General features: G+C 43.7%; 1 protein-coding gene across 2 annotated transcripts in view; it reads left to right on the forward strand.

Moving 5' to 3' along the window:
• The window catches only part of FAM114A2 (family with sequence similarity 114 member A2), a 310,681-nt gene extending 300,275 nt beyond the window's left edge, over positions 1 to 10,406 (forward strand). For both annotated transcript variants that reach the window (XM_085617644.1, XM_085617643.1), the window contains 2 exons: positions 7,669 to 7,722; positions 8,616 to 10,406. In XM_085617644.1, coding sequence (XP_085473770.1) covers positions 7,669 to 7,722; positions 8,616 to 8,714 — 153 coding nt within the window. In that variant the 3' untranslated portion in view covers positions 8,715 to 10,406. The remainder of the gene's footprint in view (positions 1 to 7,668; positions 7,723 to 8,615) is intronic.
• The last annotated feature ends 16,800 nt before the right edge of the window (positions 10,407 to 27,206 follow it).

The raw sequence follows: 27,206 nt of genomic DNA on the forward strand, positions 1-27,206 counted from the left end.
GTAACTCTGCAAGGTTTGCTTTCCCACCCATGGGTGACACAGGTAAAGTTGGTTCAATGCACCAGTGATGAATGTGAAAGATAGATTATTGTAGCTCCACCAAACATTTTTCAATGAGTAATTGACATAGAAGCATTGCTTTTGGGTTACTAACAGTCCCAAAAAGAGATCAGGGGCCTCGTGGAAACAGCAACAAACCTCATTTCTTTATTCACCGTATCACACACACTGTACTACGAACGATAAACACAAGTTAAAAGTATGTATTACTACAGGGACAATCTGTTTCTCAGTACATCTAAAACAAATACATAAAATGATATGAAAAACAACAAGAAGACACAATATAAAGGACAAGAATGAAATGAACATTTCTAGAATTGTTAAAATGTCATTTAAAATGTCATCTAGTTCCTAACGCCCTCATGTCTACTTCTGTGCACTTCTCTATGAGAGCATGGAAGGCAGAGCAACTTGCAGTCTAGATTTTCTTAGGGAGATGGACGCACTGCATACCTTGTTGACAGCAAAGACTGTATATCAGCGGGGGCGCACAGAAAGTGTTCTCCACGAAGAGCAAACACACACTACGGTAGCACCTTGACATGGTAAAATGCGGAAATTTGGCCCAGACAAATGTCGCTTTGATAGTCGTATGTGTCATTAATCAAATTGATTGACGCTTTCACAGTTCTTAGAAAGATAAGGTCAGGCGACATCTGTGTTGGATGACAGACATGACAATGATTCTGCATAAATCAGGAAAGATGTCAACTTCTATTGTTTGAAAGAGGAAGAAGGCAGCTTCCATTAGTCAAGTTGAAGTTGCGGCCTATATAAGATGGAGTCCACACTTAGGGACTTTACATCACAACACTGGCATCACCCGCTGGCTTAATGTATAATCCCCAAATCTGCAAATAAAATGCCATTCAAAATAAAGTGCAACACACAGTGACAACAAATAATAAGCAACATGCATCCTCTTGTAGACCACATTTCATTGATCTGTGTGGAATCTGATGTTCCTTTCTTTTAAATTAAAGGTTTGTGCCACTGTTTTGTGTGTGCATTGCTGATGTAGTTCACATAACATTCTATGAAAGCCTGCCATTTTTGAAGCACACATCTGGTGTCCCTGAAGGCCCCAGTGATAGGCTGTGAAGCGGATTATCTTTCGACTTAGTTCATCAAGTTACTTCCTCTACAGTCTACAGAGACAACCTTAGGGAACCCAATGGCTGAAGTGACTTAATCGAATTCCCCAGTTTTCCTGTGTTTCAGAGTCTGGTTAATTTGACCATGTTTATTAATACTATAACGAGTGACAGATTTGAATTTGAATGCAGCCAGCATTTATTCCTGTTACACTAATGCAAAGCGAATGCTATTCATAAATAAATCCGTATTGGGATGAGAATAAATCAGCCATGCTGGTTTATTTACAGAGAACTGTCGAAGAGCCTTGGACGGAGAGAAAGATACTACAGCAAAGAGAATTGCTGGCCAGCGGCTGCCTACTGCTATTGGCTGTGAGTTTGAGGGATCTGTCAGTCTCCTCAGGGAATAGATGCCTGCTTGTAGAAAGCTAAACAGCTTAGGAGGACACCGCAGCCCAGCAGCATGTGCACACTCGAATCCATACTTTGTAGGAACACCTTAATGAGCTTGCAGGTGACACACCCATGATGAGGTGATATAATTTTATTGCCCAAGCTTTGCACGAAGAAATGCCTGGGTGTAGGCTGGGGATGGGCGTGGACCTGAAACACAGTACTTTTCTCAGTGGGCATAGCTGGGTAGCGGGACTACTGGGAGGGGCAGAAAGTGTCCCAGATACACCCCCGAAACAGCCCCTTCCCCCAGAAACAGCCCCATTGGCATGAATTGATCACTGGTTAGCTGATTGGCCAATAGGGCCTGATCTTTTTATTGTCGATGCCGGCCCAAATCCTAGACCCATCAATGTAGCTGAGATTATTGAACTTCACTTCTTTGTTAATGGTGCTGAAGTGAATTGACATTTCAGTGTTTGTCTCGCCTGGTAAAAACTCAAGAACCTTTTCTTGATCAAGAACCTGTTCTTGATTAACCCTCAGCAGACAAAGGGTTTGTAGCATGTGTTGCTGCAGATACACATGCTTTGCATACTCCTGCTATCTAGTGTTGGGCAAGGACGTTTGCAAGTTGCTTTTCTTAGAAGAAGTTTTTGAGTCAAGCTATTTTGTGACTCCTTCATTAGCCCACAAAACGCCTTTGAATGTGTTTTCCACCATTGAGTTCGGACTTTTGAGCTCGAGCTCCAGGGCCATCATCAACTTCTGTGCTCCTTTCGGTGCCAGTTGTCGAGGATCTTGACCCTGCAAAAGGAAAGAACCACCTACTGCATGGTGACAGCGTTGTTTCTTCTCTGAAGCAGTTTCCTATCCAAGAATCCGGTCGTATTAAGAATGACTGTAGGGGGAGGGTGTTATGGAAAAATGCCCTTCCTGTTTTGTCCAAACGGTAATACCAAATGCCCAATCTAATCACCTTTGGGTCTGTAAACCCTGCTCATCCCCAGAGTACGAGGAGTCCTTCTGCTTAGCTAGCAAGACCATTAAAATAAAATGACTATCCAATATTGCATAGGGTGCTGCACTGCTGTTCTTGACCTCAAGGATACCTACTCCCCAATCACCATCACCGTCCCCATCTGTCCAGGAGATTCCGTCTCGCTGCGCTTTGTGGTAAGTGGACTACACTGTCAGTTCATAATTTGAGGTCACAACAGCCAATGAATTTTCACCGACTGCTTGAAAGTAGCGGCACATGTTTTGAAATGCCATTCATGTATTTCCATACCTTGACGACTGGCTGATAAAGAGCAGCAGCAAATAAAATGCTTAGCACACACTCAACATGCTGTGTTTCTGTTGTACACACTGGGGCTTACTGTCAATGTTCGCATCTCAACCCCTCCAACTCATCCCCTTTTCAACGCCGTGTTAGACACTGCAGCAGGGAAAGACTACCTAACCAAGAGAGAGTGATTTCATATAAAAGGTTGCTGCCTTTTTCATTCATTATTATTATTATTATTATTATTTTGGTTTTTATAGAGCGCATAGTCACCCTTGAGTATCCCAGCGCTAAAACCTCGAACTCCTAAAGGGGGGCACAGGGAGACTTCGAAGAAAAATCAGGGAAAAAGGAGGGTTTTGAGGGATTTCCTAAATTTGAGGAGGTTTGGTTCAGCTCTGAGGTTCGAGGGGAGAGCGTTCCATTTTCTGGCCGTGTTTACCGAAAATCTCCGGCCGCCGATGCGGGTTTTCTTCACCCTAGGGACAATGATAAGGTTTCCCTGTTCAGACCGGAGCGCTCTCGACGGTCTGTATGGAGTGATCCAAGTGCTCAGAATGGGGGGACTCGCGTTGTGCAGGACCTTGTGTGCCAGACAGAGGGCCTTGAAGGCGACTCTTTCCCTCACGGGGAGCCAGTGAAGTTTTCTCAGGGCAGGTTTGGCCGATGTTCCTGCTGGGGTGTTTGTGAGCAGGCGGGCTGCGGCATTTTGGGTTTTTTGTAGTGTTTGCAAGGTGGCTTCCGGTGCCCCGAGGTAAATAGCGTTGCTATAATCCAGCCTTGCTAGCACTAAACCTTGAATTAGCAGGAGGCGGGACTGGAATGGTAGTAGGGGGAGCACCTTTCTGCATGATCTCAGGAGCCCATAGCAGATGCCGGCTGTTTTCCTAGCCTGTGTCCGGAAAGTGAGATCTGTCTCTAGCCACACTCCCAGACTCTTAACCTCTGTCTTAGGGGAGGGGGGGTCACCCATACAGGCGGGCCAGATGTTAGGGGGGAGACTCGGAGTTTTGTGACCGAGGAGCAAGATCTCTGTTTTTGACCCGTTAAGTTTTAGGTCAGAGTCGCCCATCCATTGATGGACGGTGGATAGGCAGTCTTGCAGGTTGGAGGGCTTTAGCTTGGGGTGAGAGAGGGTCACTACCAGCTGAGTGTCGTCAGCGTAGCTGACGATCGTGACTCCGAATGGGGCGACCAGCTCCTCCAGTGGGGCCATATACACGTTGAAAAGTGTGGGGCTCAGTGAGGAGCCCTGGGGCACTCCACACTGGAGGGGGATTGAGGGAGAGCGGCTTTCTCCTTCCCAGACTTGGAAGGAGCGTCGGGAGAGAAAGGATGTGAGCCATCTCAGCGCACTGTCTTGTACGCCAGTGTTCTCCAGGCGCTGGGCTAGGACCTGGTGGCTGACAGTGTCGAATGCCGCGCTAAGGTCCAGGAGGACCACTGCCACTGATCCTCCTGAGTCCATGATTTCCCTCGCTTTTTCTACGGCCGCCAGGAGGGCGGTGTCTGTGCCCTGACCTGGTCTAAAACCTGTTTGGGAGTTTTTTAGGAGGTGGTTTGCCTCTAAGAAGTGGGACAGCTTTTTGTTTGCGAGCTTCTCCGCGACCTTACCTATCCAGGGGAGGAGCGAGATGGGTCGATAATTGGATAAGTCCGCGGGGTCTAGTGACGGTTCATAATGTCCTGCCACAATTAACATGGCAATGAACTGTAGGGATAATGGTTTAATGCTTAGTGCCTCATGCAAAATTACATATGCGTCTACTACAGGAGTGTCTTGCAAGTCAGTGGTCACTCGCAGTTGGCCAATAGGAAGCTCTAGTATTGGTGGAGCCCCGTGTTCATCAAAGTCTAAAATGGTGGAACCAGGGGACTTCTTACTGGGCTGAACATATGATATGTTGGCCCTCAACTGCAGGTGACTGTTTTCATGGATGCTTCTCATCTATTGGAGGGCACACCTCAATCACATAACGTTCCAGGGCACTTGGCAGGATCAGCAGGCTTATCATATCAACTACCTAGAATTTATAGCAGTCCAGCTAGCATGCGACATGTTCTACATCATTTGGGATAAAACAGTACTCCTAAAGACAGACAACATGACTGCTATTCACTATATCCAAAAATAATGCAGGACCCATTTGACCCAGTTCTCAGCACTATCTCAAAATTAGGCATTGGTCCCTTTTTAGTCACATTCAATTGTTAGTGGAAGATCTACATGTAGTAGACCACAACACTGCAGAGCTGATAAACAGAACACATCAACAAGCCCAAGAATGGGAAATGAATTGCCAAGTACTTTACAGCTACTTCCAAAAATGAGGTACACCCATGGTTGATCGGTTCGTCATCCTCAAAAACACAAAATGCCAAAGCTTCGCCTACTGTGCTCACTTTCCACTGGCAGTGTACTATGGATGATCTGATCAGGGATCTTCGCTTACACTTTTCCTCCACTTCCCCTGATCCCATACATAGTGAGGAAAATGAGGCCGACATCCATGGCCCATATTCTTGTCGCTCCCAACTTGGGCAAGGGAGCCACGGTATACAATGCTTCTAGTGATGCCAATCCATCTACATGAAAAGCTCCAACTGAGACAAGGGGCAGCACCAAGATCTGAACCTCAGGGAGATGTATTTAGCTTTCTGCCACCCGAGATCTAAGTATTTGGTTACCTTAAATTTCCAGATTGAGTGTGTGCAAAACGTGCATGAAGCACACAAACCCCTCCACATGCACCTGTTGCGCAACCAAGAGGAAAATGTTTGTCCATTACTACCGAGAAAAACACGTAGGCAACTTCAAGTGCCTGTTAATTATATCATCTGCTACTTGCTACATCTCTAAATGGCAGGATTAGCATATGCTTCATTTTGTCTTACTTTAGCTTCAGTAGCAGCTTAGAAAGAGAACTGAGAACCTATCTTTTTCCCAGAGTCAGGAGCAGAAAGAGTATTAAACACACACACACACTTGTCGTTAAAAAAGGACTTAAGTATTGCATTGTTATGACAAAATCCATTGCAACGCTAAACAACTGTTCTTTTTCTTTTGCAAAGTCTCACTTGGGGGAGCCCATTTCTAGTAGGGTATATTCAAACGCACTGTACTAAAGCTAAGCCCACACTACATGGCACATTCCGCTCGTAACAAGAAAGCTGATAGTGCTGCAGTCTGTAACGTTCCAATAGCACACATATGCGAAGCTGCTACATGGTCAACACACAGGCATCTTTATGCGATGTGGATTCCTGTTCTCCCTCCTCCCCTGAAGCATGGGTAGATTCAGACTTTTTTCACATTAACCAGCTGGTACTCACAATGCCTAGTTCATATATTCGTTTTACCTTCACTATGCTTCAATTACAATACTCCCCTCCTTGGGTGGGGAGGGGTAGGAGCGGAGTCTGAGGTGGAATCTTTGTCCTGGCACATTGTGGACTAAGGAAGGAGTCACAAGCTATTCAAATAAAATAACTTGCATTTGTCCGCACTCAGCATTAGGTGGTAGGAGTATGCAAAGCATGTGAATCTACTGCATTACAAGCTTCAGGTGGGCCCGCGGGAATTAATATTTCCTTTTAAGCTCAGCCTGCCTCCCTACAATGTATTCATGTTTGGATGTATCATTTTGAAAGCACAGTGATTTCCACATAAAAGGCTGTTTGGCACTAGAACAAAGGAGAGCCATCCACAGGATAGAAATGGAACATGTTTTATTTGAGAAATAGCTAGCTACATTTTGAGCGGCATGCCAGAAGCACGGTGGGGATGAGTATCGAGCAAATAGTGTGAAAGAGACTTTCCCAGATGAGGCTCTTCATTCTGAATGAGACTGCCATCTTTGCAGAGTCTTGTGTAGCTGGGGAACACCAGAAGCCTGAGTGGCCCAATGCAGAGTGAGTAGGGCTCTCGCGCAAGATTCTAGCCATATGATGCTCAATTCAAACGCAGTCAGTTCTTAACATGTTTCCAGTAGAAGACTAACAGTGATGACGTCAGGGAGAGATGTTGAAAACTCAGGAGTGCTAGGGGGAAGAATCTGGGCCTGACAGATGTAGTACCCTAGTATCGACGTACTGGGATGAGCCATGGTCTATTTTGGCAGTAAGACCTTTCATTCGATATTTCTCTAATCAATAAGTTTACTTGGAGAACTACAACTGAAGAAAGCATTGCAGTCAGATGAGCCAGGGGCTGCTGGGTACACAAGCATAACCAGCGGGCAGCGACTTGTGTAACTCGTCCTTGAATTCAAGGTCGTATTGTCAGAAAGTGTGACTGATGCATTTGCTCCCAGAAAATGTACATCTCACAAACCTAAAAAATGACCATAAGGTGTCTCTCTTGTTAGCAAAAGACTTGGTTATAAATCGGAAAATAGAATGTAAGTAGACCCAGGCAGATCATGCAGTGGCTTAATCCAGTATTCCTAATCAAATCCTGGTTTTCACACCTGGTTTTCCTCCTCCTACTCGCATCATCCTTCTGTTCTCTCTCTTTCTCTCTCCTAAGAAGAAACACAGCTATACTCTGCTCTCTCCTTTTTAGTTCTGTCTCACTCCACTTCTCTCATTCTTTCACTCGCTAATGCTTTTACTCATTCTTTTTCGCTCTCTTACTCCTACTTCTCGCCTTTTTCTTTCTCTCACTCCCTGTCTCTTTTATACACATACACTCTTTCTCTCCCTCACACTGTTATTCCTTGTTTTGGAGCATGCCACGCTATTCTCAGAAAGCTGCAGAACCAGTTTATCATCTGCCACTGTTTTTCTGGTATGTTCTGCTTTAACAGTTGTGTTTACTGCTTACAGGCGCAGGAGAAGGCGGATGTTCTTAACCCATTAATCACAGGAGTGTTTTTAGAGGTATGCTAAAACTTCTCATCAGCTACTATGGCATTAAGCTGGAGGTGCCAATGGGTGAGAGAGTTTCGAAAGGCAGATCAAACGGGGTTTATTAAAATTGTTGGCTTAGGCGACACCAATGAGTGGTAAGACTTTGATGGAGTCACAGCGTGGAGTCAGATCAAATGTCTATAGGTTATAACTGTACTGGGCACTTTCTTCAGCAGGGAAATAATTCAATATATATTGACAATATTCCTAGTAAGAACATCTCTTCACAAACTCAGCAGGTCGAATACTAGGGGAAACAAAATATTACAAGAACATTCCCCAATAAATGCTTGCCTGCCTGGCGCTCTCATTGAGATCCCTCCTGTCATTGATTCATTGCTCTAGCCTCCACCCTCTCAAATTTATGACACACTCATCATGCCAAAACCTCTGCCGTAGTGACTCATTTTAACAGATCTTTGTTTTATTTATCTTTCCTATACTCCCAGGCTCCCTTCCTTCCCAATGCTAGATTTTCCTTCTAGTACTAGCCTATCGTCTTTGTCTGGTGCCTAACACCTGTGCGTCCATTTTATTCTTTCTGACCTAATCTGTGCCTGTAAAGCACAAGTCTCCTTTCAGATCCAAGTCCCTAACAAATTCTGGCACTGCTCTTTCCCTCTGTCAGACATGTATCAGAATCTGATATTTTAAGCATTTATGCCTAGCAGATTTTGTTACGTATGTATTTCACTTTGTTTTTTATCAAAAACTATTTTGTTTTAATATTTGCTGGATGCACAGTACTGCAGTTGCTTTACCACTTATTGAGTGTTAAGTTGATATTTGACCATACCTAATTGCAAGATTGTGAATAGCAGATTTACTAGTGAGCCCTTGCTTTCCTCTCTCTTCCTTCACAGGCTTCTAACAGCGCCTCCTACGTCCAGGATGCGTTCCTGCTCCTACTGCCTGTGTTGCAAGTCTCTCACATTCAGGCTGAGACGGACTTCTTGCAGTGAGGGTGGCCATCCAGCAGAGAGCATCCTGAGAGAATCACTGCGTTCCTTGCACTACATCTTTTGCTAAATATGGATTTGTTTGTCTGATGAGGGTCATGGTGGGAGGAAGAACATACATATTGAGAGAGAGTGCTTTTAAACCCTCCTACTAAGAAGCCATAAATTTGAAATTCAGTAATGAGCAGGTATTTTGCCAGTTAAACTAACCTATGCGAAGAGAGAAAGGGAGAAAATGGTAACCGTAGCACACAAAAAATCTAAAATGGGAAATTTGCAGCGCCAGAATTTCTGCAGTAATGCTTAAATGAAGATTCTGACTGCATCATTCTTGTCGTGCACAGACATAAAGACGCTATCCTCTTCCTTTGTCGAATGGATAACGTTTGAGGCCATGTAAATCTTACAGAACATAATTCCATATGTAAACAGCCTCTTATTTTTGGTGCCCCGGTCTGAATTCTGTGAGTTCACAGTCCTTAATTATGATGTTCATTGTATTGCCCAGCGTGCTCTGCTACTGTCGGCTGTCTGGGCTTACTTTGGCAGACTATCTTAAAAATTCTTTATGTAACATATTTCCATCTTTTGAGAATGCTGGGATCGGATGGAGGTGTGATATTCCTTCATTCTAAGTTCAGGTGTGCGTGGAAATGCAAGCCCACTGATTGGTGAATAGGAAGACTGTATCACTTAATTGATTCATGATGTTTGAATGATGTTATTCCCAAGACAGTTCGGAAGAGGCTAGCTTTTGCCCTGCATAAAGCCAACCAAATGGAATGGGGCAGATTTTACTTTGCATCTAGCATATCTCTGTCCTACCACCTGTGTTTTGGGTGCAGAACAAATATTTTTCACGGTGCATGCCATTCAATCTTAACTTGGTCAAACTTTGAGAAAGGTGTATAGAGGGTTCTGACGCTGTGCTTCCTTTTTGCATTTAATCACCTCACCATTGTGGAGTGGAGATGAGATCTCAATCATTTTTCCTTTGGGGAGAGTTTGGCTAAGGCATATGGAAGTAGAGATATCACACTTGTTTTCCCCTCCACATCTGTACAGAATCACCATTAGCTATTGTCAGATTACACACACTATAACCAGCTGGATTGCTGTCCTTGACACCCTCGAGGAGAGGTGAGATTTCACACTGTCTTTCATCTTCACCTCTGTTTTTTTTCTTTCACACTTGGGATCTGTCGTGCCATAAACGGTGGGTTGAGGCGGTCCGAGAGTGGGGTAGAATGCAAGGAGGAGGGGAGATGAAGCATCATCTTTTGCATCTCTGCTTGGCCACCTGACTCACTGCCATTTTTTGGGGGGTCTTGCCCTCGGTTCTCCATGGTAAGACTGTTTTCCTTTTGCTGAAGATCCAGGCCAGTGATTTACAATGTTCTTTTGTGGGGTTGCCCTCAACTTCGTTTTTCTATCTTGTAACCACTTCCTTTTCCCTGTGATAAGCTGAACTTCAGCCTGTTGTATACATATTCTTCTAGGATATTTTCCACACATTTTGATGGCATTTTGCTGGCAGACCTTTTCTACACATGTTACCTGTTTTTTTATGCCATTAAATGTCGGGTTTCTCAATATTGTGATTAGATTATTATATTCTCGTGTCTTTTGTACTTCCAACTCCCCATGTGTTCCCATTATCAGTCAAAATAAACCAAACTGATTTTGTGAGAGTGAGTTTTGTTTTGCCTAAAGATCTATTGTTTTCTATGATCATGCATTTTTGCTCCCAAACGTTGCTTTTGTGTGACTATATTTCAGTATATACAATATTTGTATGTGTTCTAGCCTTCATAAGCTGCAGCTGTGCCCAACAAAGACTGTACATAGCATAATCACTCAAAACATTGCACAATAAGTTCAGTGATCTACAAGAGTCATCTCCAGTTAAACAATCTATAACAAATCACAATGATATGCCAGCCAAGTTACTCCATGTCATTTGCTACACCTTCAGCTAATCCTGGCTTTTAATCGAACATCACCTTGTATGCTTTCATTTTTGAGCCAATAAACACAAAATAGTGAAAGAAAAAGTACAAGTTGCAGCATGCAAACTGTTGCTTGAGAGAGAGGACTATGCAAGTTGTCACACATGACATGGGCCCACTTGGCAGCTATGCAGGAATTGACAACAGTGACATCCATCTTCAACAAGGTACAGAATTGCTGCAAACGTGAATTAAACACCACTAGGTGTAGTGCTGTACAGAAATCTCATAACGTAACCTACTGCAACCGGGCACAGTGTTGTACCAGTGCTGCACATTTGTCCATTGTTTTTAAGTCTCGGCTCAAACTGAGACATGCTGTATCTACTTTTTGGGCTTCCAGCCCGCTTATAGGTTTCCCGTTTGCTGGCACCATCGCTGCTCCATTTTGCGCGCTCGCATTCGGCAAGGGCATGCGTACGTCATGACTCTTCTGGTGTTTAGAAAAATACGGGCCAGAAGCCGACTGGCTTCATGGACAAAGGTGTGCACTACGTTATGGATATACAAACAATTTAAAACATATAAACAATGAAATTTGTTAGCATCTATCACATTGTTTTTAATGCGATCTTTCTTGATGTTAAATCACAAAATTGTTGCTTCACAGTGATTCCCAATATAAATTGGCACTATACATATTTCAACCAAACAATTTTTAACATACAGCTAAATTATCCATGTCATACAATTGTATAAACATCAGCCCAGTGCATTTCGGGACTAACGTCCCTTTGTCAGGGGGATATCTGAAAGAAATGCAAAGCATCATAATTACATGTACATTCATAGATCGATAGCCACCATCTTCTGGTGTTTAGCCATCCCCGACTGCACTACCTAACTACAGTTAAACATACGCAGCAGCCATTGTAGGGCATTGTTTCGGGACAATTTTTTTCTTTTTTCTTCAAGAGCGCGCTCCTTCTCTTCAAACCGATCTCGACGCGGGAGAGATTTCCAGCTTGAACACAAAAAGGGACAAGGCGATCCCCCCCCTTCCAACCAGCTCCTACCCTAATGGGGCATCGGTTACTCTTAATTTTTTATTTGACTCCTGCATGTACATAATGAGAGCCATTCGAATTGTGTTTACAAACTGTACTTTCAGAACAGTCGAGGTCATCTGAATATGAACACTGTCGAGCAAGCAATGACAAGAGTGCCGCTAACACCGAACTTGCCTTAAAAAATCTCATGGCTAGTGTATTTATAGTATATACAATGTCTTCAGATTCAACTTCCCAGTCTGAGGTCAGCCTTTAGCTTCTCTGTGGTATCGGTGTCTAGTTTAGCTTCTTCCCTCTATGTCCTTTTAAAACTGGTAAATGGCTTCCATCTGAATGCTCCAGTTGGGTCTTAATAGAAGTATACAGATAGAATTAAAAGAGAAACTGTACTGGCTTAGATGGGCACCAAACTTGCCACACAGTGATAAAATGCATACTACACACCACAATTGTTGACTTGATGTGCTTTTTTATTGAGTCTAGTCATTATAGACATTGTATTGCAACATTTATAGAGCGTGTACTTAACCCTATGTCTTTGTTTTGATCCTATGTAGCAAGGGTTTCGATGTTGTGCGTGATGGTCACTGAGGTGCAGTTACGTTATTGAACACATCGCTTAGCAGTGTGATGGCTGCAGTGTGAGAGAAGAGCACTAATAATATGGTTTGCAGTAAGCCTGTAGCTTTAATAAGCTCTGCATCTCCCTTTTGTAGCTAGTTTTTGGAGGAAGTCGTAATTGGTGGTTGCTGATTTTAACCCAAGTATCACTGATTAGCCCTATGTGGTCATGCATATTGGGAGAGGTGACTTGCAATTCTAAAATTGTAATGTTATCTCTATTAATATCCCGATGTAATAATGGCGTACAGTTTTGTCTGTACCACATGGTAGGTTAGCCAGATGAGCTACTTAGCAGGTTGCAAGTCAGTCTTGTTCAAGCCTACTCCATGTCCAATCCTTCTGAAGTCGAAACCCTGGGCACAGTTCAAGTCGATAATCGTTACAGCTCTTACAAAACTAAAATGCTACACGGCGGACAATTAGTCACACTAACTTGATGGCTAGAGGTGAGAGTTGACTAAACACTAGCTAGAATCCATCAACTCTTTTGAGATGTTTTGCAACCTGGCTTCTGAACATAGATATTCAGCTGGGTTTAAACGCCATTTGGTGGCCTTCATTTTATTCTACATGGGCACTATGTGTCCATTTCTCTGGGCCTTTGGTGCAGTCTCCAAAGTATGTGGTTTACAATGTATGATGTGCCCCTCTGCCCTCTTTAATCGAAGGTCTCCTGCATCTTTCCATTCAACTAGTCTCGGATGGAAACAATTGCCCATTGGCAATCGTCAAATTAAGAATCACGAAATCATTGCCATTTGCATAATTTTTTAAAGAGTGTTCTTCTTTGGCCCGGAGTTAACGTTGGGACGCCCTTTGAACTTGTTGATAATTATGCTAGTTCAACATAGAGGGGAGAGGAGTTGGCCTAATGCGTAGGGCAGTCGACCTCGAATCTGGGGAACAGGGTTGGAGTCTCAGCAGTGACGCTGAACATCCTGTGATTATGGGCAAATCACTTAATCTCCCAGTGCTTAAAAAAAATGAATGTGTCCTTGTGTAATGCAACTAGTGCGATGTAAAGTGCTCTGATATCCGATACTTCGGGTCAAGTTCGCGCTACATAAAACTCTGTAAAAATATATATATTAAAAAAAAAAATAGTTTGCAGCTGCGTGTGCCTGTCATTTCCGGTCCACTTGAAATTATGCAACATTTTCAGCTATTGAAAGGTGACCAGTTACTCTGCATAGGGTGTGACACTGTGCAGTACCACATGTAGCTTTAGTAACTTGATCCAGTATAGCAGCGAGCACAGTTGTGCAGAGGGTGTATTATGTGGCAAGTGCGGTAAATATATAATCATGCGTGTAACGCTGCCGAAATTCACAATCCGTCGTCTTGCAGTATTTGGGATGATGTCACAAAGTTCTGTGAATGTCGGAAAAAGTGCTGTCTGTTTGACATGTTTCGAATTGCCACTTGTTTAACACACTATATTCTTTCTATGGTGTATGAATTCATTGTGTCTAGATCAATTTGCTGGTTCACGCTATAAGGCGTTCATTGAATGGAAAAGAATGTTGTGAGACGGATGGGTGCTGCGACGGCACGCATGTTCTTGCTGTGGCTCCCAAGTTGGATCACTCCTTCCATGTCTTGGTCGTAATGCATAACCTTTGGGATTCAGGGGTTATTGCTCTGACACGCTGCCATGACACCTTTAAGGATTGGCCTTTTAAGGACATTGTTGAATCGTGAACTAACATCCCAATTTTAGATTACTATGGATAATTGCCGTTGGTTTAATAACAGTTCCTATTTCTACAGTAAAATGCACAATAACATGTAACGTTTCTTTGAGCTGCTATGCGACCTGTACAACTAACAACGCCAATAGCTCGGTGCTCTCTACCAGTGCAGAGAAGTGTTAGCTTTGCCAATGCTTGTTTAATTATTCTTTTCACCACAGACTAGCCAAAAGAACTGTGGTTTAACATTGAGATGTTACATTGAGATGTTATGTGTGTCTCTCCTGTTGTTTGGCATTTCTTCATAATGTCTATGAGAAAAGTGCCCCATAGTGGAATGGCTACTTGGGTGCAGAAGGACACAGAAAGAGATTATGGGGAAGGGGCCCCATTCAACAAACGTTGTGCACATATTAATTGAAATGTAGGGTGCATTGATAGTGCCATCTATTCTTGTGAATGACGGGTCATGGTTAACCTATTTGTCAGTATTTATGAACGCAGAGGATACTTGCATATATGTAAAATTGGAGATTGAGTTCAGGTTTTTCCACTTGCAGGATTGTCCTCATTCAGAAGTAAAGTAAAGCAGTCGGAAAGTGTGCGTCCTCTGGGGAACGAGTGAAGGGCAGCTACTGAAAATGTGAGGATGCTCACAAACTTGGAAGTTTATGGGTATTTAAAAACATTTTCAATATGTATTTACTACTTTAAAACACACTTAAACCTATTTATAAAAAGGAAAGAGATTTACATTAAGGATACACATGCACATTGAACACCCTTTAATCTTCAAGCACAGTAAGGGAAGCAGTGTCACCACATGTCAAAAATATTTTCCAAATGGAGAACAAAATTGGGAAACCCAAGCACTAAACCAGTCGATTGTACACCACCAGACAGTCCCTAGGAGTAAGGTTTGAGGAAAGAGGAGTACATCAGGAATTCTCAGATGTTTTTTGTAATGTATCAAGTTTTCTCCTGTGGATTTGTCTAAAACCATAAATTATAGCTATCAGAATCGAAGTCCTAAGTCTATGGCTCCTAGGGGTACTCTTTTTTTTTTCTTTTTTAACCAATTTACCTCTAGGGACTCCACCAGACATTCTCCCCCTGTCCCCTGTTCTGAGCCTTTTTTAGATGGTTGGGGTAGTTTGCGGTTAAACCTTCATAACAGTTTTCCAAAAAAGGTGTCCGCAATGATTTGAATCCTTTTTTCTCTACATTGTAGGGATTCTGAATGTACCAAGGGGTTTTGAATTCCCATAGATGAAAGTGAGGAAATAGCCAAATGTACCTAGTTTTGGAGTTTTGGGAGGTGAGGGAATGGTATGTACTGGGGAAGAAAGTGTTTTATTTAGTTATTTATTTTAAATGCCATCAACGAAGGGTTTACTATTCTAGGATTACCATCTTCCCAGTATTCCATTTTCCTAATTTTTGTGGTTTCAACCTACTTACAGTTTGTGGTGGAAACAGATGTGAAACCCATGGGTGATACCAGAAAGCTATACATCTCTGAAAAGTAGATACAATTCTGATTTCAGCAAGGAGTCAATTCTGTAGATATTTCAAGGTTTTCTCAAAGAAACTAATAGTTGAAATAAAAACGAAGGAAAATGATTAGGAAAAAACACCCCTTTTTGGCAACGTTTTTTTCTGTAATTTTTTGTCACATTAGCCGATTTATAAAAACAACATATTGATACATTTGATAGACACTTCTGGCTGGGGTTCTATATAAGGGTTGTAGGATCTCAATTAACACGTGATACCCAGAGCCAACAACTTAGCTGCAGTTTATAAGGTTTTTTCATTGTATATCAACCATAGAGCAATTCATATGGTGAACTATAATGAATGAAAATTAGGATATGAATAAAAGCTATGAATTTCTGAAATGTGCACAAGTACTGAGTAGAGGAAGAGTGGTTATGGCTACACCTCTAAATTTGGGGTTACCCATACTCGGGGCCACTGAAAATATGTGATTCATTGGCCACAGCGATTTTCGCATAGTTATGGATTTGCCACATAATGCCTCATGTGCAGATTTGATCAAAAACCTAATTTTGTTTCTAGCTCAAACGGTTCAAAATGTACAAAAAATATGGCAATTCGGGTACCTGGGGCACCAGAGCACTTTTTGCAATGTATGACTAGTCATCTTCAATTTTCTTTTATTTGAGTGTTGATTTGTTACTAATAAGGCGTACTCTTTTCCCTGACACTGTTCCCAGATGTAAAAATTTCAAAATAATGAAGTAATACTAGTAGGCATAGTTTGTTCAAACCAGCCGCATAATTTGGTCCTTCTCTGCCGGATAATTCCAGTGGCCCTGCCCATATTATCATGTTATTCAGAGTACATTTTGCAAAATGTCTGCTTTCTTACTCACTGACTTACATTTGAAAGTCAAAAAGGCAGAGGAATCCAATTAGTACAAATATTCTACTAGACTGTGTTCCCATGCATCTCCAGATAAAAACAATACCCCAGTTCTGAGGCTGGACCGAGCACATACAGCACAGAATGTCCCAAAATGCCATCTGGAAACATCACATTTCCTCCAGCAAACTCCACACTTTATTTTTTACAATGTGGGTAGCTACAGAATTTAGGGCCTAGCTCAGCAGCCACCCAGGGGAACCTACCAAACACAGACATTTCTGATATTTAGACTGCATGGGAGTCATGAGTGGTGTGACTCATGTGGATCCCACAATGCCTCTTAACCAGAGGACCTGGAAAAACTCATCACCCATTTTTCATACACGTCTGTGATAGTTCTGGAAGCTGATTGGGATCCACAACTTCCAGCCACCAGATTTCCCACACTTATCCCAATTAAACTGCTGCCTCACTTGTGTGGCTTTTTTTATACAAGAAAGGAAAGGTATCAAGGAATCAATACTAATCAATTTTGTGAGTAGAGCACATTTAATTACCCTCTCAAAAATAGTTCATATTCATAATGAGTATATCAAAATCAATTTATAACACACACAGGCAATGGCGCTTATTCAAGGAGAAACAAATGACATTATCACAAAATCTCATACATATCAATAAAAACAAACATAGAACAAATAACAATAACCCTAAGGATATTATTCCCACTAGTGTTCCCCTTGTACTTCCAGGCGAACCACTTAGAGGTAGTCAAACAAGACACACTAAAAGGCTTATATACTAGTTGGCCTAGCTCTAGTGTGACACAACATAATTATAAGAATCACTATCAGTCCAGTGACTCCTCCTTCAAAGTGTCGCGGTGACCACGTTTCAGCCTTTTCTTCTTAGGCCTCTTCAGGACAGGGGTTATACAATACTACAATAAAATACAAAGCCACAATATTACTCTCATCCTATAATTCAGAGTGGAGTGCAACGGATGTGAAGGGTGACTGCCCAATGCACCAAATGAATCCACGTGCCACCAGAAAACAAAAAAGAACACACCATAGTGAACCAAGAGGTGACGACAACCCAATTACCACTAAGCACCAAAAGTGAGAGTCTATCTAAAAAGGTAAACTAGCAAGGAACCCGTTAATTACAAGAATCCAAACTTTCCCTAAGTGAATGAAAATAAATCATCCTTAAGCCTAGTATATAATACCATGGTCCGTGCTACCAATTAACCAGACTAAGCATATCCCTGCAAATCCTACTTACGAGGTAAAAAAACTGGGGGGCGCAAAATCTCTTGCGCTGCAATAAATACAGCGATCCGCATGCAATACCTACAGGAGATAAATAAATACAGGGGTGGAATGAAGAAAAAACCTCACAGTCCTACCCAGGGCACCTCAATCGCCCGTATCAAATGACGTACGTTGAGCTTACCTCCCTATCAATAATTGAGCCCACCAACATCAGAACTTTCCTTCAAATCGATCCATCCACAGAGTTCCTGATTTAAACCTGAAGGGACAAACAAACTTCTCATAATCTTGCCCGGCAAGCGGGAAGATCCAGTCCCATCTACCGCAAATCCCTACGACTCGGGGATACAAAGCACTGAAGAATACACTTATGGGATAAACGTGAGGACGGTCCGATGGCAATCCCTCGCTACACTACAGTTCTCCGCGGTCGCTCGGGTGCATCTGACCGCACGTAGAATGCGGTAGTATAAATCCCTATATAGAGACGACCCGCCCTCCAGAAGCAGGGACATAGAAAGTGGACTAAGCGAGGAGCCCACTCTACGGCAAAACAATCTAATAGCACAAGTGCTGGTATGATTAAAACTAAATGCGTCATACGGACAGGAAGAAACCACCCCTCTACAATACCAATTAAAGGATATCTAAAGAGCTTATTAATTCACCTACCCAAAAATATAAGGTGAAAAAGAATGAACACTCCGTGAAAAAATAATAATAATTGGGCAGTCACCACAGTCAAACCGATATTCTCCAAAACTGAAGGGAGAGGAAAAATCTATCTCATTAACACAGAAAATTATCTACATTATATACATATATACACAAAATGAACCCTATCTATATACATGAAAATAATTATATACATTTTTTGCAGGAAAATGATTATATACATCTAACAAAAATGGGGTTTACTACAACCTCTAATTTCTGCATCAGTGTTGGAATCAAAGGGCTTATCTCTTCCCTCTTCACATATCTCATGCGACCCTCAGATATTAGTTTTCAATTAAAGCCCAAACCTCGTCTCGATCGTTCAGTCCTACACTTGACGTCTGATATCTTTCTATCAAACGCGCTTCTAGGTTGTTCAATTTGCTTTGCAGGGCTGTTTTATTGGGTGCCTTTTCTACCGCTAGGATCGACCATTCCAATTCGTTCTCTCCATGCCCCTTTTCAATGTAATGTTGGACCATAGGAGCCCCTACAGTCCTACATCGTATGCGAGATTTATGCTGTAATATCCGCATTTTGGCAGCTTGTGTCGTTTGCCCGATATATGTGTTCGAGGCATATGTGCTGCAGATTACACACTTGTGCATAGATCGCCATCTGGTGTTGGGCCCGGATGTTTGCAGTCGTTTTTCCTCTTGGAAAGTCTTTGGAAGTCACGAGGTGGGTGACTCCTCCTTTGGATCGTTTTGCGCATGGGCTTCGGCTCCATCCTCAGATTGTTTTTTTCTGCCATCGGGCTCGGATGTGATCTTCGCACTCCGGTTCCGAACAGGTTTTCAGTTCAATCGACGCGCAATCCTCACTCCAATTCGCGGTATTGTTTCGATCACGATCTCCACACTCGGCGCGGCTCTCATCGATCAAAACCTTCGATTCCAGTCGTCGACGCCGGCCTTCGGGCATACCCAAGCTCCGGTCCTGGCTCATGGAAAGGACTCCCTTCAAGAAGTGCCCTCGATGTGGGTCCAAATTCCCCCACACCGATCTCCACGAAGTATGCAATCTGTGCCTCTCCCCTGAACACGAGGCTCGAGACTGTCCGGCGTGCAAGTCCTTCCGGTCCAAGAAAACTATTCGAGACCAAAGGGCAAGAAGAACCATGGCACACTCGTCGACGGCAATTCCAGATGACATCTTCGGAGAGGGCGTCGACGCTCCAGAAGAACACCACACAGACGAGGGCCTCGTCAGCGCTTCCGAAGCAGACGATTCTGATGTGGAGGACATCACTCCGGCACAGAGGGTCGTGCGTACCAATTTGCCCCCCCAACACCCTCGCCGGCACCCAAAAAGGCTTCGGTCACACCTTCGCCTCCGGACCTAGGTAAGACCAAAGACACTGCTTCCCACACCGCACCTTCGGGACCGGTAAAGAAGCCTATTAAGCCTTCAGGCGGCTCGGGCTCGAGCCAGCCCACGGTCGGTGCCGAAAAACATTCCTCCGCACCGATATCGAAAAAGAAAATTGCCTCCTCTTCGGCACCGACACCCATACAGAAACACTCGGTGCCGAAAACCAGTTCCAGCTCCTCGTACCGACTCCATCTTCGGAACCGATGAAAGCACACAAGGCCACCGGCACCGAGATCTCGAAGTTGAAACCCATCTCGGCACCGACCAAACAAAAAGCCCTTTCCAAACTGCATACTTCTAAACAGGACACTAAAGTAAAAAAAACAACGGCCCGATGCCTTCGGTGCCGACGGATAAGGCACCTTCGGAGGAACTTTTTACACCGGATCTCTTGCAAAAGACATTGACCAAGGATCCCAAAATCGGACATTTGATGCTCAGCATCAAAAAGAGACAGCTGAAAAAACCTGCCCCAGCTCCCCCTCCAAAAAGGAAGGACTCTGCTACGTCACCTTTCAGAATACCTTCCCTACCTCGTCCACCCCCTCCACCGTCCCCCCCTCCACCTTCTCCCTCTCCACCTTCTCCCTCTCCACCCCCTTCTCATCATTCCCCAACACACCCTCCAGATGATGATGATCATGATAACATATATGATGACATAGGGGACGCACCCCATGACTCACCCACAGGGGACCCCACTCCCACAGGCTCCCCAGACCCATGGGACGACTATAACATCCCCGACATCCCTAACATCCCACAAGATGATATCTATCCTTTGAGACCATCCCAACCAGAAGACTCATTGGGGTTCAACCATTTACTCCAGAGGGCTGCACACTATCACGGGGCAGATCTCCATACCGACCCCGTGGAGGAGGATTTCCTCCTCGATACTTTCGATACCACGCATAGGGCCACCTCCATACTGCCCATGCTCAAAGGGGTTATAAAACATGCGCCAGAGGTCTTTAAAGGCCCAGTCAGAGCCAGGCTTATTAACCAGCGCATCGAGAAGAAATATAAAGCTGCCCCTACAGATCCCTCCTACATCAGAGGGCCAGCCCCACAAGATTCCCTGGTAGTGTCCACAGCACGAAAGAGAGCCAACTCCCAGGCATCAGGCGAAGCACCACCACCTGACAAAGAGTCAAAACTCTTGGGCGCATCCGGCAGGCGCACTGCATCACAAGCTGCCAACATATGGCGTATCGCCAATACACAAGCGTTACTGGCTAGATATGACAGGGCCCATTATGACGAGCTAGAAGCCATAATGCAACACCTCCCTGACAAATACAAAAACAGGGCAAACGAGTTAATTCAGGAGGGCAAAACCATCACTAATACCTCCATCCGTAGTGCCCTAGATGCAGCAGACACCGCCTCCAGGGCCATCAATACTAGCGTCCTCCTCCATCGCCATGCCTAGCTCAGGATTTAAACCAGAAGGGCAAGCTTCCACCTGAACCATCCCTTTGACCAGGAACATCTGTTCGGCCCAAAAGTGGATGAGGGCCTAGAAAAAATGAAAAAAGACGCTGACACGGCGAAATCTATGGGAGCCTTACAATCACACCCTCCCAGGCATTCCTTTCTCCGTTCCTCCTTTCGGAGCACATCCAGAGGCTACTCCTCTGATACCGCTTCCACGTCATACAAAGCTCCTACCCAATCCACATTCACAAGGAGTTACCAAAGAGGCGGGTACAGGGGCAACAACAATAAAGGCAGAGGCAAAACAAACACGGCCCGCTCTGCCTCCACACCTACTCAATGACTTCCCTCCATTCCCCCCAGACCATCCCACTCCGGTCGGGGGCAGACTCCAAAATTTCCTTCATGTCTGGGCTACCATCACCTCAGACAAATGCGTGACACAAATAATTTGGTCAGGCTGCTGCCTAGAACTAATGTCTACCCCCCAAACATTCCACCTAGACAACGCCCAATGTCACAGGAACATCTAGCATTACTAAGGCAGGAGGTAATCTCCCTCCTACAAAAAGGGGCGATAGAACACGTTCCTACCAACCAACGAAGTTTGGGGGTTTACTCCCTATATTTTCTCATACCAAAAAGGGACGAGACTCTACGGCCCATCCTAGACCTCCGGCCCCTAAACACATACATACACTCAGACCATTTTCACATGGTAACACTTCAGCAGGTACTTCCCCTGCTCTCCGAAAACAACTTCCTGACCACTTTAGACCTAAAAGACGCTTACTTCCACATTCCTGTACACCACGCTCACAGGAAGTTCCTCAGATTCGTAGTGGACAACCATCACTACCAATTCAAATTACTCCCATTCGGAGTCACAACAGCACCACGGGTATTCACCAAGTGCCTAGCAGTTGTGGCAGCACACCTTAGGAGACAACACATCCATGTCTTCCCATACCTAGACGACTGGCTAATAAAAGCCAGTTCATACAACCAGTGTGTACAACACACGCATGCCACTATCCGGCTACTTCACCAACTGGGCTTCTCGGTAAACCACGCAAAGTCCCATCTGCAACCGTCCCACGTAAAACAATACCTCGGTGCCACCATAGACACCTCAAAAGCGCTAGCCTACCCCAGTCCGGCCAGGATCACAAGCATTCAGGCTCTACGCGCAAAATTTACAGCACAACACTCCCTTCCAGCTCGAGTGCTTATGCAACTAATCGGGATGATGGCCTCTTCTATATTCATAGTACCTCACGCAAGACTCCAGATGCGTCCTCTCCAAGAGTGCTTAGCGCGCCAATGGAACCAGGCCCAAGATCAATTAACAGATCTGGTGTTGGTAGACGGTCGTACCCATCGCTCTCTGCAGTGGTGGACCACCAAAAACCTTTCCAAAGGGCGACCGTTCCTGGACCCAGTTCCTCAGATAATACTGACAACGGACGCATCGCTCTCCGGCTGGGTAGCTCACCTGTTACATCACACCATGCAGGGCAGATGGACACCTCAACAAAAGTTACTCCACATCAACCATCTTGAGTTACTGGCGATCTTCTTAGCCCTGAAATCCTTCCAAACACAGATTTCAGGCAAGGCAGTCCTAGTCCACACAGACAACATGACAGCCATGTACTACATACAAAAACAAGGCGGCACACACTCTCCACAGCTCTCTCAGCTAGCACAGAGTATATAGAGATGGGCCATATCCCAGAAAATCTTTCTCCTGGCCCAACATGTCCCAGGAGTCCAAAACACTATGGCAGATCTACTCAGCAGACAGACACAACAGATCCACGAGTGGGAACTACATCCACAAGTTCTTCACCCGTACTTTCAACTGTGGGGGCATCCACAGATAGACCTCTTCGCCACCCATGAAAACGCCAAATGCCCAAGCTTCGCCGCCAGATATCAACACCCATTGTCCAAAGGCAATGCGATATGGATAAACTGGTCAGGCAAATTTGCGTACGCTTTTCCGCCTCTCCCACTCATTCCATTAGTGGTGCGCAAACTACAACAACACTCCCTCACTCTCATACTAGTAGCTCCAACTTGGGCCAGACAACCGTGGTACACCACACTGCTGGAATTTTCTGTAGCACCACACCAAAAGTTACACCTCTCTCCACACCTCTTAACCCAAAACCATGGAGAGATCAGACACCCGGACCCAGCTCAGCTCAACCTAGCGATCTGGCTCCTAAAATCCTAGAATTCCCCCTGACTGTATGAATGTCATCAAAGAAGCTAGGCGACCCACCACTAGAGCGTGCTACGCCGCCAAGTGGAAACGTTTTGTTGTCTACTGTCACAATACCATGAATCCCCTAGATGTGTCCATTCAACACATCATAGGCTATTTACTACACCTGCAAAGATGCAATCTAGCCTATACGTCTATTAGACTGCACCTCACAGCCATAGCAGCTTATCTGCAAAACAGGCAACATCTATCACTTTTTAGAGTACCTGCCATTAAAGCCTTCATGGAAGGCCATAAAAGGATAATTCCACCCAGACTGCCACCCTCACCTGTGTGGAACCTAAACATCGTTCTCACCAGACTAATGGGGCCTCCCTGCGAACCTCTGCACAAATGTGAACTCCAATTCCTAACATGGAAAACCGCTTTTCTTGTAGCCATCACTTCCCTCAGAAGGGTCAGTGAGATACAAGCACTTACCATTCAAGAACCTTTTCTGCAAATGCACCATAACAAGGTTGTTCTCCGTACCAACCCAAAATTCCTCCCTAAAGTCATTTCTCCCTTTCACATAAACCAAGCGGTAGAACTACCAGTTTTCTTCTCGCAACTACAAACCGTTGCAGAAAGAACTCTTCACACACTAGATGTCAAAAGAGCCTTACTCTACTACATACAGAGAACACAACCTTTCCGCAAGACCAAACAGCTGTTTGTCTCTTTCTCTCCACCACACAAGGGCAACCCCATCTCCAAGTCGGGAATAGCTAGGTGGATTGTCAAATGCATTCAGATTTGCTACCACAAAGCAAAACGAACGCTATCCGTTCCCCCTAAAGCCCACTCTACACGCAAAATAGGAGCTTCAATGGTATTTTTAGGGAACATCCCATTAGATGATATCTGCAGAGCAGCTACATGGTCAACACCGCACACTTTCACTAAACACTATTGTGTCGGGATGTGCAAACTAAGCAACAAGCTAGTGTGGGCCAGGCTGTACTCAAAACATTATTTCAAACCACTGCAACAGATACGGGTGGTCGCAGCTAAGGGTGGGTACTGCTATATAATCTATGCACAAGTGTGTAATCTGCAGATCATATGCCTCAAACGGAATATGCTACTTACCAGTATGCATCTGTTATTTAGATACAACACACATGGGCACATCTTTCCTGTTATTACTACGCTCCATCTTTCCCTGTTGGCGAAAAACAATCTGAGGATGGAGCCGAAGCCCATGCGCAATACGATCCAAAGGATCGGCTGGTTTAATAACCGTAAGGGGATTATTGGCGAGTTCTCTTAACGCCAGTTGTTCTTGTTTGGAGAAATTGGATCTAAATGTAATTTGTTTAGAATTCAACAGATCTATTTCACGTAATATTTGGTCTTCAAAAACCAAAACCTCATCAGGCGCAGCCATGCGTTGAGGGCAAAAAAATGATTTTCTCTTAAGGCCACTTATGTTTCTTTCATTGCTTTCATTATACTCAGAAAAAAAGACCTTCAGTCTAATTTTCCTTAAGAATTGTAGGACTTCAATTTGAGTATCAACAGGGTCATGCACCACCGTGGGAACAAAAGATAACCCCTTTTGGAGTACTCTAGTCAGTCAAGGGATGTTTAGATAAATTGTAAACAGGCATTAATTCCATGCCGGTATTACTATTGCAATCCACGTTTTGCTCTAGCATCTGTACACTTTGTGTCGTGTCCTGAAGAACCCCTGTTCCTGGTTCTGCTGTACAGGTGCTCGCCATCCTCCTCTGAACCCTCGACCGCTGTTCCTACCTCCTGTCTAAAAAAGGGGGAGGAGGACGACGAGACCTAGGATATTGATAATACGGTTGGTATGTCGGGTAGGTTTAAAAGAATGACCCTTCTCCTTGATCAGAATCGGAGGAGGAATCACAAATTTAGTCTGTGATCTCCCTCTGTATTGTAAGTTAAGACTACTTGGGTTATTATTTTTGAAGAAGTCCTCCTTCAAATAGGGGTATACCCACTCTAACTTATAGTTCTTAATGTCTTTAACTACTTTGGAGGTCTTCAAATTCACTGTATGGGTCTTGAAATCAGTCAGTGTTTTCTCAATAGTTTCTATCAACGATTTAGCATCTGCTATGGTGGTATCCTCTCCAATTTCCTTTTCTAATCTCTTGATTTCTGTAAGTTCCTCTACACTTACTCTTAAGGCAGTCTGGATAGACAGCATAATCCAGTCATGAGAACACTTTGTTCCTACCCCACTGAAGTCTATCAAGTATGCCATATCATTTATAAAGATCACAGGAATATTTTTAACCTGCAAACCTGCAGGTATAGTGTTAGATTTGAGATATTCCAATAATACTTGGGCGTGCAATTGGGTCCTATTATTCTTTTTCCTAAATTGTATCAATCGTTCTCCCTTATCTGAATTGAGGTTCCTGACCCCTGGTGTATCTCCACCCAATAATGACGTTATCTGTTTCAACTTATTAATATCTTCTTCGGAATAGCTCACCATATAGGGTTCTGACATTCTCTACAATACAGATAAGTGTATATACAACATGCATACATAACAATACTACAATTTACAAAAAATATATATCCCACAATGGCTAAGCGCCAGAACCTATGGAACAAATACAATTATTTCTTCACACAATTAACGAATTTGTAGAGCCACCTCACACTTAACAAAGTGTTGACAAACAAGCATAAACGACAGGGGTATACCCAAATAACCCTTTAATACCTGGGTATGGGAATGTGATTTTATACAAGAAAGGAAAGGTATCAAGGAATCAATACTAATCAATTTTGTGAGTAGAGCACATTTAATTACCCTCTCAAAAATAGTTCATATTCATAATGAGTATATCAAAATCAATTTATAACTCACACTGGCAATGGCGCTTATTCAAGGAGAAACAAATGACATATATCACAAAATCTCATACATATCAATAAAAACAAACCTAGAACAAATAACAATAACCCTAAGGATATTATTCACACTAGTGTCCCCTTGTACTTCCAGGCGAACCACTTAGAGGTAGTCAAACAAGACACACTAAAAGGCTTATATACTAGTTGGCCTAGCTCTAGTGTGACACAACATAATTATAAGAATCACTATCAGTCCAGTGACTCCTCCTTCAAAGTGTCGACGTGACCAGGTTTCAGCCTTTTCTTCTTAGGCCTCTTTAGGACAGGGATTATACAATACTACAATAAAATACAAAGCCACAATATTACTCTCATCCTATAATTCAGAGTGGAGTGCAACGGATGTGAAGGGTGACTGTCCAATGCACCAAATGAATCTACGTGCCCCCAGAAAACCAAAAAGAACACACCATAGTGAACCAAGAGGTGATGACAACCCAATTACCATTAAGCACCAAAAGTGAGAGTCTATCTAAAAAGGTAAATAAACTAGCAAGGAACCCGTTAATTACAAGCAACCAAACTTTCCCTAAGTGAATGAAAATAAATCATCCTTAAGCCTAGGATATAATACCATGGTCCGTGCTACCAATTAACCAGACCAAGCATATCCCTGCAAATCCTACTTACATGGTCAAAAAACTGGGGGGCGCAAAATCTCTTGCGCTGCAATAAATACAGCGATCCGCATGCAATACCTACAGGAGATAAATAAATACAGGGGTGGAATGAAGAAAAAACCTCACAGTCCTACCCAAGGCACCTCAATTGCCCGTATCAAATGA

Source organism: Triturus cristatus, chromosome 7 (genome assembly GCF_964204655.1).
Source record: "Triturus cristatus chromosome 7, aTriCri1.1, whole genome shotgun sequence".
In the NCBI taxonomy this organism is placed as follows: Eukaryota; Metazoa; Chordata; class Amphibia; order Caudata; family Salamandridae; genus Triturus; species Triturus cristatus.